Source organism: Neofelis nebulosa, chromosome 6 (assembly GCF_028018385.1).
Source record: "Neofelis nebulosa isolate mNeoNeb1 chromosome 6, mNeoNeb1.pri, whole genome shotgun sequence".
Taxonomy (NCBI): domain Eukaryota; kingdom Metazoa; phylum Chordata; class Mammalia; order Carnivora; family Felidae; genus Neofelis; species Neofelis nebulosa.
In genome coordinates, this window is record NC_080787.1 from 128,544,797 (window position 1) to 128,559,126 (window position 14,330).

Here is a 14,330-nt window from a genome sequence, read left to right on the forward strand (position 1 = left end):
ACTGAAGGAAGAAGGAAAAGCTTGAACTTGGCATGTTGATGAGTTGGCTTACTTTAAGGATGCAAGGTGAACATGGACGACAGCTGCATTACACCCTCACTCAGGGGTGATGTTGAAAGACCACCTCAGGGAAAAAGTTTTATGCAATCTTTCTGCAAAAAAGAAGGGGGGTTTGAATTTTTGGTAATGGAACTAGTCATTTACTTTGTGAGGGAGGAAAGGTGAAATATATATGGGGTCATGGCAATGGCAAATGGCCTGGCCAAATGGTTAGCAGTTTGGAAAGGGGAAAGAAAAAAAAAAGGATGATTGAGACAAGGGAGTCTGGGGATAGAGGCACGTGGAAGGACATGTGGGAGCAGGCACAGAGCTTGAAAACACCGGCTCATGTCAATGCCCACCAGAAAGCACACACCACAGAGGGGCGCTAAGCCACCAAGAAGACAAAATGACAACCTGTTGCTGTTAGCTTTTGTTGGTGCCCACCCCAGTGCTGGCACACTGTGCACACAAATACGGTGGCAACGGAGGCAGAGATAGAGGCTATGTGTGAACCCCCAACACCACGGACTCCCGCTTACCAAGGGCTGGCCTCGACACTGCTAACTCTGAATGCCCAGCCTGCCAGCAATAGATAGCAGGGCTGGGACCCTCGTGAGGCTCTGAGATCAACCGGTCACTTGAGGCCAAATTCACTACCTAAGGCCCATTCTTTCCTGAAACGGCCAGAAGATCCTTCACACAAGCTTAGACACTTATTCTAGACATGCAGCTTCCTTTCCTGTTTATAGGGTCTCAACAGCACCCCCCCTCTAGAGACTTAACAAAATCTCTGATCCACTGGCATGGTGTTCTGAACGTGTGATCTACACATCAGAACACCCAATCAGGGAGAGTTACCTATGGCCATGGGGTCCACTAGGCCTCTCACGTATGGCACCACCTAGAAGCTGCTGGTTTGGTTGCAGCCGACACCCTACCAAGTTATATACTTCCTAAATCAGAGATCCTACATAGTGCTGTGTCCACAACAGGAAGGATACGTGACTCTGAGAACCAAGGGGTGGAAGCAAGAGTGACCGTACTTACCATCACTCCCAATGAGCTACCAAGGGACACAGGATTTCCCACCCCACCTCTCAGGTCTCTGCAGAGCCAGAGGTCCTTGTTCTCAAAGGCATACACCCTCCCTAGACAACACAACAAGGGTCCTGTTGAACTTCACCTATTGCTGCCACCTGGGGACTTTGGACTCCTTGTGTCTGGGTCCAGCAGACAAGAGCCACCATCTTGTTAGGGATGCCTGACCCTGGAGTGCAAGAGGAGGTAAGTCTGCTGTTACATGATGGAAACTCAGGGCACCCACGTGGTGTATCCCTTGTACTCCTTGCTGAGTTAGAACTGTGAATGGACAAGTGCAGAAGCGCTGGTCCCAGAAGGGTTTGATTCTCACGATCTCAGAACCCTCAGGAATGAGAGCATGGGTCACACCACTAGGAAAGCCACTGAGATGAGCAGACGTGGCATTTGAGGGTAAAGGGCATGGAGTGAGTGGAGGAGGGAGGAGAAGTACCAGCTGTGGCCCCAGACCGGTGGCAGGAAGGGCTGTAGGTGGTCCCACCAAGCTCCTCTAAAAAACACTTTCTCCTCAGGAAGAGAGAAGTCCACCAGAGCCTTGGCGGAATGGCCCTCCGCGTTTGTGGGGGAAGCAGACCCACAGGGTGCAAGGGGCCGAACTGTGGGAGGCATGGAGACGTGCCACTTAGATCTCCTCTCAAGACTGGCCATCCAGCGGCAAGAAGTGTGGTTGGCTGATAGCCTCTAATTGGTGGCTTCATCGGGGGCCACCTTAGCTTTCAAGCTGAAGTCATACTATCCCAAGGGTTGGGAACCAGTGATTCTACTAAGCAGTGGGAATTGAAGGCATGCTTTTCTTAGAGTGGCCTCTTGCCAAAGACCAGACAAGGCAGTGGTAAAGGACCTCGCTGTTTCTGTCCAACACAGGAGACTTCCGGTGAGTAAACTTTCCCCAGAGTTCCCCATAGGTTGGGCAGCCGTGTAAGGTCATTACTGCAATCTGATAGCTCTCCTGGCCTTATCCTCCTTCTTCGCTTTTCCTTTTAACGGTGTTACACTCCAATAAAACCTTGCATTCCTAATGGTCTCAGTGTCTACTTCCTGAGGAACTTAAGCCAACATAGAAATACAGGCACTTTTCTTTTCAGTAGTTAAAATAAAGGTTTCGAGGTTGAAATGGCTCCTGTAAAGGGACAGAAAGGAGAATTAGGCCAGACTATATGAATAAGGAGAACAGCGGCAGATCTTAAAGGCTTTGCGGGCCACAGCAAGGAGTTCGAATCCCATGGGCTGTAAGATTCAGTCTTTGTGGAGGGTTTCAAGCAGTGGAGAGCTATCTCTTGTTTTTAAGAGCTTATTTTTATGGTAAATTAAGAGCAGTTGAAGATGCACAGTAAAGACCAGAAGACCAGTTGGGAGGTGTTTGCAGTAGTCTGGTTAGGAGACAACAGCTTGGACCTGAGAGGCAGCAGTGGAACTGGTGAGAAGTGATTGGATTTGTGAACTATTTTGGCAGTAGGGTTCACATGACTTGCTTATGGTTGAGATGCAGCTTGAAAAGGAAACAGGCCACAGGAATAGGCCTTGATTTGGGGCCTGAGCCATCATGTAATGCCATTAATTGATAAAGTAAAGATGGTGGGGGGGGGGTATGGTTTGGAGACAGGAGGTTTAAAATACCTTTAATGCAGGTGTTGAGTAAGCAGCAAATATACCAATCTGGAGTTCACAGAGGAAGTAAGGACAGGAGATGTTCAGGAATCACCAGTGTGTTGTGTGTGTGTGTGTGTGTGTGTATCTATCTATATGTGCGTGTGTATATATACATATGTACGTATATATGTGAATACGTATATATGTATATACATATATGTGTGTGTGTGTACACACACACACACACACACACACACACACACACACATATTTGAGGCTATGGGATTAGATGTACTCAACAAGAAAGAGTATATAGCGTTAGAAGACTAAGAACGAAGCCAGGTCATATCATTCTCCTTCTTATAAAACCTTCATTCTTTCCCAATATTATAGAACAAAACCCCCAAATTCTTTGGGAGGACATCCCAGGCCTTCTACATTCTTGCCTGAGATGACCTTTCTACTCTCATGTCCTACTATGTTCTTCTGGAGACATTTTAACTACATGGCTTCCTCTAAACACTGGCCTCTGTGCCTTTGCTCATGCTATCCCCTCCATTTGGAGGGTCCTTCTTCTCCCAACTTCCCCCGCTTGGTGAAATCCTCCTTGTCCACAAAGTCTTAGTTCAGGTTCACAACCAATCCTTCCCCCATCCATCTAGACAAAAGTAACGACACGTGAGGCACCTGGCTGGCTCAGTCAGTACACATGCGACGCTCAACTTCATGGTTGTGAGTGTGAGCCCCACCTTGGGTGTAGAGACTACTTAAAAATAAAACCTTAAAAAAAAAAAAAAGCAATGACATCTTCCTCTGAGACCCCTATCACTCAACTGCAAGTGAGTGAAAACTGCAGTGCACCTGGAAGGTAGACCACCCAAGGCTGATGCAGTGACTCTAGATGCAATCAATGGACCAGGTTCCTTTCTCCTTCACCTTCCACCCATGTGGCTTTCAACCCATTCATGCTGAAATGTCGGAAAAGTACTGTTCTTCTAGCCTCCCATTCTTTCAGGGAGAAACAAAGCAACAAGAGATGGGACTGGCTCCTGTATCAGCAACCTTCCTGGAGATTTCCAGACCACTGCTCATGTCTCACTGGTCAAAATTGTACCCTCTTGACTACACAGGGGAGGCTGTGAGGTGTAGCGTTTCAGTTGGGTGCATTGCCATCTCGAATCAATGTCAGGTTCGCTGACAGGGTTCGCTGTGGAGCTCAGAGTGCTCTTCCTTTTCAACCATTCTGACACGTTTTACAGGATAGTTCAGTGTGTGTGTGTGTGTTTCACTAGATTTGAAGCCCCTTAATGAGATCTCATCCACATTTTTAATGTTTATTTTGAAAGAGAGAGAAAGAGAGAATGTGAGCAGGGAAGGGACAGAGAGAGAGAGAGAGAGAGAGAGAGAGAGAAAGAGAGAGAGAGAGACACACACACAATCCCAAGCAGGCTCCATGCACTCAGTGCAGAGCCCTATGCAGAGCTTGATCTCACAGACTGTGAGATCATGACCTGAGTTGAAATCAAGAGTTGGACGCTTAACCGTTTTAAATCTTAGGACTCCCTTATACCTTGCCTAGCATATTAGAAGTATTTAATAAAGGGCTTTTTTAAAATGCCAAACACGTGACTCCAGATTGCTCTAGTCCTTGTCCTATGAATAAAAGCTGACCTGTGTGGAAGGCAGAAGAGCTCATCGGAAGAGACTGTGTTACAGTAACTAAAGGGCTAATGACAGAAAAAGAGACCTCAGGAATCAAACGGACCTCAAAAGTCAGGTCCATGTTTTATCTGAAAGACCCTCCTTCTCACCCTGCCCAATAATATCCTAATATCACCCAAGTGTATAATCCTGTTGTACTCATTTCTTGATGGAATCTCAGCAACACAATTATTCATATTCACTTCATGTGCTGAAAACACATTAAGGCAGAACCGATAAAGCCAGTCGCATGCTTCTCCTGTCCTTCCAGGGGGGTGGTGTCTTGTCTCCTTGTTATTGTGACTCTCCTAACGAATACACTCCCACCCTCAGGTGAGAAGAAATGGTTGTAACCAACATCCTTCAGAAATAGGAGGGCAGAAATCAGACCGAAGTTGAGGTGGCTTCCACCGGACAGACCGTTTTGTTTCTCCCCCAACTCTCAGGAAAAATAAGGCGGAAGTAATTTGTCCCTAGGACTTCTATGATTATCAGTGACTTACGGTCTCAGGATACAAGGAAGAGTCAACAAGTCTACCCTCACGGGTTTTTTCAAGGTGACGGGGTCTGTAAACAGACCCCATTCCTCACAGAGGAATAAGGTAGCAAAGCTGCCATATTGGTCCAGGGAGGAGTCTAGATTCTGGTTTCCCTAGATTTCATCCACGCCTGTGAAAAGTTCTCGCATCTCTCCACATGCCACACCACCTGAACTATCAGTCGATACATTATTCATATTTATCCAAAAGTCCAGAGGACACTGTTCAGGGCTGTTTTTCCATATGTCCTTTGAGATGGCACCATCCACAGTATCTGTGATGTTCTATCTCCTCTCTGTTGGGTCCCCACCTCCCACAGGCACCTTCTGGTCTTCACTGCTGTTCTGTTTGTATCCAGCAAAGCACTCACCAGTTCTGTGGAAGAAGGCCGACCTTATTATTCAAAAATGCACGCACAAACGAAAAGAAGTAAGGTTCAACTATTTCCTTTACAATTGTTTTATTCAAAGCAAATTTTCAAACCTAGTATCCTTTTTCTTTAAAAACGGGGATTTTTAAAATAGTTTTATAATTAGTGGTGATGTTGTTTTACTTTACCTTCGACATAAATGATTTATATATTAAGTTAAAGTTGTCTGATATTCACGTACATTCTAATCGGGTTTAGGGAGCGAGGAGGTTTCATATTCAGAAGCCAACACCACTTTTCGAAAATGTAGAAGAGGAGATCCTCGGGCCCAGCACGGCAGACGGTAGCTCCAAATGGTGAAAAGTCCTTTAGCCTTTGGCCAAATATCAGGTCTGCATTGCGGGCTGTGTGAAAAGAAGGGTTTTGTTTTCTTCAGAGGATGGAAGAAGCCTTCATTCCTTAGGTTTGTTTTTGTCTCAAAGCCGTGTCTAAAATGGGGGACTACGGTTGTGATGTGTAATAAACCTTTTGATAGTCTGGCCCGTGCGGTCCAACGTTTAGATGATGTTTTTATGCCGAAAGAGATGACCGCTGGTAGCCGTACTGCACACGGGCCAAGGATCTCCGTGTTGTCGTCTCAAGTCCTTCTAATGAAGGCGACAAGGCTTGTTTCATGTAACCAACAAATAAAGGAGTCCAGGTACACGGCAGTTGGGAGGGAATGGGGGAGGGGGGGGAGGCACAAGAGTAGGACGTAAAAATAAATACTTTACACACTTTTCTCCCACGCCTATAAGTCTTAAAAATTCTAGCTGGAGAAGATTAGAAGGTAATTAGCCAACTCAATTACTTATAAAAAATATAAAAACTCACAAACCAAATGATGCAAAAAATCTTTTTAATCTAAAATCTCATTTCCCAGGGTTAATTAATAGCCAAGCCCTGCCAATTTTTATTAGTGTATTTGACTAACAAGAGGTATTCAGCATTTTGTTCAAAGTATGAGAATATAGAATAGATTCTGATAAACCTTTCTAAATGGGGGCATGGTACTGTATGTAGGCAGGTCAAGGAAAAATAGCCATACCTATATCTTTGGTGTCACCAAAAGGATATCCAAAAAAGTCAGCAAATGTTGACATGTCAAGCGATAAGAAATTGCCAAATGCGAGTTTACACTCTGGTAAAAACGGCCGTAAAAGGAAAATCTCCACCCACAGTTTTGTAGTGCAAGTCTTCAAGTGGAATTCTGAAAAATAAGCTTATTTCATAAGCAGGAAACAGCTTCCAGCAGCGTTATCACTTGCCCCTCTCCCCTTCTCTCCCCTCTCACCCTCTCCGTGCGCGTACGCGATCATCTTCGTTCTCAAGGGAGGCCTCGGCCGCTACTCAAGGAGGAAAGTCATGAAAAGACTGCCCACGTGTCTAAAACTCAGGCCAGAAGGCGTGTGTCTGTGGCCGCACCGGAGCAGGCTCCAAGTGACTGCCCTGCCACTTCCCCACATTTGTCATGTTCACGAAACCAAGCCTTTTTTCCCCAGGAAAAAGTACCTGAACCCATTAGTCATTTAGCCCTTTCCCATCGTTTTGGGTTCATCACGACACAGCTCACCTCGAAAGCACGCCGGGGCCGGGACCCCGTGTCCTCTGCAGCACCAGCAAATATGCCACCTCTTTCTTAGAAGGAATGGTTCTCTCCCCTCTTTCTTCAGAAACTCACTAGTTTCCCCAAACAGAATACTTTTCAAGCAATTCCCACCTAGTCCAGAAGATTCCATGTTTCCACCCAGCATAGCAGTCTTTCCTTCTCCTATTTCTGTACATGCTGTTTGTGTGTGTGTGCGCGTGTATGTGTGTGTGAGCGCACGCACGCGTGTTTTAACACAAAAGGGTTCAAAATGCACACACGCACACCCTTACACACACACACACACACACACACACACCCAGCATTTAGTCAAAAAAAAAAAAAAAATGGGGGCGTGGGGAGGAATAAAAAAAAGAAATCTTCCCCAGGAAGCACTTCTGGAAGTTAAGCTTCTACTTGCTTTTCAGCCACAGGGCAAGTGCCGAGGGGAGGCCTAAATAACACCCCCCTTCCGCTGTAGGGCTGGCAGCGCCCGGGGCCCACAGCACAAACGCTGAGCGGGATCCACGGGCAAGGCAGGGAAGGTACCTGTCAGACTTCCTAGAGCGAGGTGTTGTGCGTCTCCCTCACGTTACCTGGGAGACTCACATTCTCGTCCCTAGCTCTCTTCCCCCAGAGGACCTCCACACTGTTCTGATGGACCCGTGCGCTCCGCAGTGACTGTCCCGTTGGCGGGGCCGGGACCCTGTGCCTGTGGCGGGGCGGCGGGCTCCCCGCCACAGAGCAGGCTGCCCTTGTCCGTTTCATTCCCCACCGGTCCATCCAGGGAGCATCCCCTCGCAGCACCCGGGGCCCGGCGAGCCCGGTTGTCTACAGGCTCCAAGGCTTCCCCTTCGCCTTCCGAGATGACGGTCATGGGGCTGCTCTGGATCCGGTTCCGCACGCTGTATCTGCTGCTGGCCGCAGAAGGCGGGGTTCGGCTGCGGCCGTACCGGGGGCCGGAAAAGGACAGACTCCGAGGCATCAAACCTTCGTTCTTGGCCCACTCCTCCTGGGCCCGCCTGTTCTTGCTTGGGGAGCAGCTTGACGGGCTCTCGGGGGCGTCTGGTGAAGGCTCTGACCTTGATCTCTGGAATCTAGGGTCTGTGTTCTTCAGCATCTCGGCTGCAGACATGCGGGCACTCGTGTCTGCCCGACTCCCCTTTTTTAGCAGCAGAGCTTTGAAGTTGTCACTGCTGGTGCTGCTTTTACGGACACTTCTCTGAATGGACCCCACTTGCTTCGGGGAGGCCAGGCTGGGGGCAGCACCAGTGGGTGTCACTGGCGGGGAGGGAGAATGGTTTCGGGAGTGATCATCATCTGAATCTTTACGGCCAAGGACTTTCCTCTTGGATCTGAGATTTAAGAACATGAAGATAAAGGTTCATTCCCAGTGGGCCATGGGATGTCGGTCACAGCCGCCCTGCTTCTCTTACTGCATACTCGGGTCACCATTTATTAAGGGTTCCTTTAATAGTTTATTTTATTATCATGTGAGCCCATGACCCAGCTACAATAATGATTAACTCATGGCTGCCCTTCTTTCATCTGTACCCTCACTGGATTACTTTGAAATGAATCTTAAGATATCATATTAACTCACTGTGGTAAGGATCATTTCAAAAGTTTCTATTGCTGTATTTTATTTAACACTCCCGTATTAGACTGATCCCGAGTGAATTTCACTGCCGACCACCCTTGTTTGTAATCTTCCTTTTCTTGTTTGGTACTAGCCCTTCAACAGGGCTAACAGATAAGTCAACGGCCAGAATAACCCCTACCATGAGGGAGGCCCCCACTTCAGGTTCTAGAACAATTCTACAGCTCTGCGTTCTCATACATTCTAGAGTGTGACATAAAACCAGGCTTCCTTGGCTCTTACTGGCCCATATGTCAACTTCTGAAAATCCAGTTTTCCAGAAAACTAGAGTGAACCTTCCACACCAGATCCTGTTTCCTGACTGACTTCAGAAAACCTCTCAGTGCTCAAGACAATCTGAAGAATGTGGGTGGAATGTGACAGAGGAGGGGCCTTTCCCTAACTTTCCCTAAACTTTCCCTAAAAGTTAAGATGTTTCCCGGAGGTGTTTCTTGTCCTCAGTCTCTAAGAAGCTTGCTGTCCAATGTGTTTTGTATGCAGAGTGACTCAGAGATAATAAAGCAGATGAGCCAGGGGGCCCCTTGCTGGTCTCTTCACAATAACAACTCAGTCTGCAAGGAATCTCTCAGCCAGATGCAGGTGCTTTAAGAAAAACTCGGTACATTTAATAAAACAACGACATGGGTACATCTTTTTGTTTGCTATAAAATTATAGAATATGCAGCAGGTGCTTGCAGCACCAAGAGGTTGGTACTGTATATACAGATTGAGAGCTGAACTTGAGCACTACCAACCTCTAGCTGTGTGACCTTGGACAAACTAGTCCGTTTTCATACTTGTAAAAATGGGGGCGAGGATACTACCCTCACAGGTTCGTGAGGATTCAATGAGATGAAGAGCCTCTGGAGTCACACAGACCTGGGCTAAATCCCATGCTAAAGCTTCCTTGCTCGGTGACCTTGGGCAAATTAAAGTTTCTGATCCTTGGGGAGCCTGGGTGGCTCAGTTGGTTGAGCGTCAGGTCATGATCTCACGGTTCGTGAGTTCGAACCCCGCGTCGGGCTCTGTGCTGACAGCTCAGCGCCTGGAGCCTGCTTTGGATTCTGTGTCTCCCTCTCTCTCTGCTCCTCCCCTGCTCACACTTTGTCTCTCTCTCAAAAATAAATAAAGATTAAAAAATTAAAAAAAAAAAAGTTTCTGATCCAGTATCCTATCTGGAAAGTGAAACAACGGTAGAGAGCTCCTAGTTTATCAATAATGATGAATGCAAATAACAGCCATAAAGTGTCAGGCATGGAAGATGTGCTCAACAGACCTGTGAGTGTCATTTAGGGAAAAATTGTTCTTTCTTCCTGCCGCTAGGCCCACTTCAGTGCTGTTTTTACTTGGCCTTGCACAGCAAGACACGGGAGGAATGGACCCCTAATGGCTGCCCTGGGCTCGGTGCTCCCACAGTCCTCTTCATGCTTCTGGCCAAAAAGAAGCCCCCAAAGCAGAAGACAGGAGATGGTAAGGACTGAAACAAAGTCTGAAGGGTGTCCAAAGCTGGCGTGGCACCAGCCCCTTTGAGACTGCAGAGCCTGGCCTATGACCCTTTGGTCCAATGGCACTGCATGGTTGTCAACAGACAGCAGTGCTCTGGAATACATTAATGACCAGCTGACAGAAACCACAAAAATAATAACATCGCAGAATCTTAGAGCTGGAAATGGCTTTAGCTGGTGTGGTCTGACCAGGGAAGGTAACTGATACCAAAGAGTGAAGTCACACAGCTTAATATAAGAACTAGGACCTGATGGAGTATCTTCCTACCCATAGTGCCTGACCTCACAACCTATAGCAGTCACCTTAGACAGTGAATGATTTAGCACTGAAGCTATATATATTGCCTTATTTGAATGTCTCAAAAGCAGTTCTGCCCATCTCATTCTTGCAGGTACTGCTTTGTAGCCTAATTTTTAGTTTGTTTTTTAAAAGGTAAGGGTGTGCAGGGTGCCTGGGTGGCTCAGTCAGTTAAGCGTCCGACTTCGGCTCAGGTCATGATCTTGCAGTCCGTGGGTTCAAGCCCCGCATCAGGCTCTGAGCTGACAGCTCAGAGCCTGGAGCCTGCTTCGGATTCTGTGTCTCCCTCTCTCTCTGCCCCTCCCCTACTTGCATATTCTCTCTCTCTCTCTCTGTCTCTCTCTCTCTCTCGCTCTCTCTCAAAAATAAACATTAAGAAAAAAAAAAAGGTAAGGGTGTGCTGAATTCCATACATCAAGCCACAGGTATACTTGATTAAAGTTATGGCCTTTAACTGTAGATTTAGAATTAAGAGAGGAGATGGGAATTTATAAAAGTTTTTGTTGTTTCTCAAAAGCAGCTGCCCCTGAAAATGAGAATTAAATCTAAGCATACAAATTCTCTGCATATATGTATGTATACACACGCACACACACATACATGCTCTGTGTGTGTATTTCCAAAGAAGATGGCTATAAAAAGCACTCAAACAGTTAACACTGGCTTGAAAACTAATTACTTCAATAAATATAAAAATTTCACACCTCAACTGGTGTTCTACATTTTCCATCTGGCTTTAAATCTGAAGTGAATTCATTTGCATTATAAAATTTGAAAGCTGTGGGTTCAGTTTAGATACTCTTTCTTTTAAATTATTAGCTTAGGTGGGGCGCCTGGGTGGCTCAGTCTGTTGGGCGTCCGACTTCGGCTCAGGTCATGATCTCGCGATTCATGGGTTCGAGCCCTGCGTCGGGCTCTGTGCTGCCCGCTCAGAGCCTGCGCAGTCTGCTTTGTGGATTCTGTCTCCCTCTCTCTCTGCCCCTGCCCAGCTCATACTCTGTCTCTCTCTCAAAAATATATAAAACATTTTTAAAAAATTAAAAAAAGAAGTTTCTAAATTATTAGCTTAGGCGCTGAAGAATATAAAATAAAATAAAGCCCAAAAAACCAGACTTCAGATGGATTTTTATTATGTCCGTTAATACATTATCAATACCAAAACAGAAATTAGCAGTCGTCTTCCCTCGCTCTCCAATCCATACCCTACTTGGTCTCCATTTCTTATCGCGTGTACACAGAATGACACAGACGGGCTGATTTCCACATCTGTAGTAGATAGAATTCACTACTAGGAGGCACCACAGATTTTTCAGTGTCTTAAGAAGGTTGCCAAAGTAAAATATGGAAGAGACATTTGGCGTATTTTTCAGAAAAGCACATAGTAAATTGGCCCCACAATAGTTGGGTTCCTCACTGAGACCAAGTACTTAGTACACAGAGCAACGAGCAACGTATCTTCTCTGTAGACTGCTATTTTAAATATATATGTCTGCCCATTTAGCAAACCAGTGCATTCCCTATGAAATGAAAGATGCCACATCCTGGAAGAATTTCCTGATAGTTAAATTCCAACTGGTTTCATTTAATCCAGAAAATATTTACGGTGTGCTTATTATGTCTCTAGCATGGTTAGAATAGAAACCTCTGTATAAACTTCTACAAATGCCACTAACGTCCGTTTCAAAGACGTAGCATTTTTCATTTTACAGTTTTCAGAAATAATTTCATAAGTAGCTACACCTTTCTATTTCTTTTTTTTTTAATTTTTTTTAACGTTTATTTATTTTTGAGACAGAGAGACAGAACATGAACAGGGGAGGGTCAGAGAGAGAGGGAGACACAGAATCTGAAACAGGCTCCAGGCTCTGAGCAGTCAGCACAGAGCCCGACGCGGGGCTCGAACTCATGGACCGTGAGATCATGACCTGAGCCGAAGTCGGATGCTCAACCGACAGAGCCACCCAGGCGCCACTACACCTTTCTATTTCTAATGAGATCAAAGAAACCATTGCTAAAGAGGCAGTCTTTAGGGTCTTTGGGGGTATCGTACCAATGCTAGAGCCAAGATGTAAAGAACCTAATTCCTGGGGCACCTGGGTGGCTCAGTCAGTTGAGCGTCAGCTCTTGATTTCGGCTCAGGTCATGATCCCAAGGTTGTGGGATCAAGTCCTGTGTCTGGCTCTGCCCTGAGTGTGGAGCCTGCTTAAGATTCTCTCTCTCCCTCTGCCCCTCTCCCCTGCTTGTGCTCTCTCTCTAAAATAAAAAAATTAATAAAAATAATAAAAGACTCTACCTTTAAAAAAGAAAAGAAAAAAAGAACAGAATTCTTAACAAACACCTAATTCCCCAGCTTGGTCCCCTACCCCACCCCACCCCCCAACTCCTCCCCAAGTTAGATATTTATATGCTGCACAAGGAATTTCAGATCAGGATAACACTGTGCTTTTCATCTCATGCAACAGCCTTGTCAGATTCCAAGAGCTGGGACAACAGTCCTGACACAAGGTTACTTACATGGAGAGTCAAATGATTTTATAGGATGCTTCGTTCCGGGAAGAGAAAAGGGACCTTGATTCAGGGCCACATAAGGTGCTGGCAGCATAAAGACACTCATAAGAGTGTCCAAAAACACTGTGGTAAAGGAGTTGAGAAAGCAGCAAAGGATTGATACAGCTTTGTGGTTAAAAGTACTTGCACATATCCAATCTCATCTACTCTTACAGTGACACTGCTAACGAGCACGCGGCTGTTTACAGCCAGAAAAATAAGGCAATATATATATAGCTTTGGTGCTAAATCATATTCACTCTCTAGGGTGACCATATGTGAAGACTCTAACAGTTCAGCCAGTTATTTTGAAACATTTACTCTACATTTTTTCTTAAAACCCAACAATTTCTGATGCCAGTAGATGGCACTAACAGTATACACTAACAAATTCAATTCCTTTCACTCCCGCTTTGAAGACTGTACTCTTGTGTGGCAACATTTTAGTAGCCAAAGAAAACTGCACTAAAAAATCCTGCTATTCCTGTGAAGTAAAAAAATAATAATAAATGAATAAATAAATAAATAAATAAATAATAATAAAACACCCTTAGGAAAGAAGCAATCCTCTAGAGCTTAGCCTGTGCCTATCTTCTGTCCACAAAACACAGCATTCCTCCCCCTGGACTAGACCATCCGTCGCCCTAATCCAGTTCTTGTAAATACTCCGTCACGTGACTGACACATTGCATTTCTTGCCAGCAAGTGCAGTGCTGGGCAGAAGGCACCCATTGAGTCCCTGTCCCCACGTCTTCATAAAAATCAGTGGAACAAAGGAGAACAGAAATTGGGAGTCAGAAGAAAAAAAGGAAAAAACATAGACACAACGCTAAAAAAAAAAAAAATCAAGTTAATGGGTGACAGAAAAAAAGCTCAAGGAAGACAGACTGAGGAACCGCTTAGAAAGACTCAGAGAGTCGATCGCCGATAAGAGCGAGGAGCTCGGGATACCTGTGAATAGCTGCGAAAAGGTCTTCTGTGGTCCGGGGTCTGCTGGGGGTCATCACCTCCTCACTCCCTTCTTCCCTAAGGAAGTCGCAGGCCTCCGAGGAAGCAGCCCCTGTGTCCGGCTCCGGCACCCCGGCTGTAGAGAAGCAAGCCGATACAGGACGCGCACAAGTGACTTGAATTGGCACTTTTCACCAGGCTTCCCCATCTGCTTCCCTGCCATTCCCGATAACGTGAGAACCCCGGGACAGCAGTGGGGTCGGCAGTTTGATCTTTTATTTGGATCACAAATAAAAGACAGCCAAAGCTCACTCTCTTCTGTTGAAGTCCGGGGTTCCTACTGAATCTCTCCCTCCGATTTTGTTGCAACATTTCTTTGCAGCTCTCCAGAAGGGAGATTACTCATTGCTGTTTAATAAACACCCG

At 46.0% G+C, this 14,330-nt stretch overlaps 1 protein-coding gene across 5 annotated transcripts in view; it reads right to left on the bottom strand.

Moving 5' to 3' along the window:
• Positions 1–5,413: 5,413 nt before the first annotated feature.
• NHSL1 (NHS like 1) overlaps positions 5,414–14,330 on the bottom strand; it is a 134,684-nt gene continuing 125,767 nt past the window's right edge. For all 5 annotated transcript variants that reach the window (XM_058735431.1, XM_058735432.1, XM_058735435.1 and 2 more), the window contains 2 exons: positions 13,908–14,040; positions 5,414–8,322 (listed from right to left, as the gene is read on the bottom strand). In XM_058735431.1, coding sequence (XP_058591414.1) covers positions 7,587–8,322; positions 13,908–14,040 — 869 coding nt within the window. In that variant the 3' untranslated portion in view covers positions 5,414–7,586. The remainder of the gene's footprint in view (positions 8,323–13,907; positions 14,041–14,330) is intronic.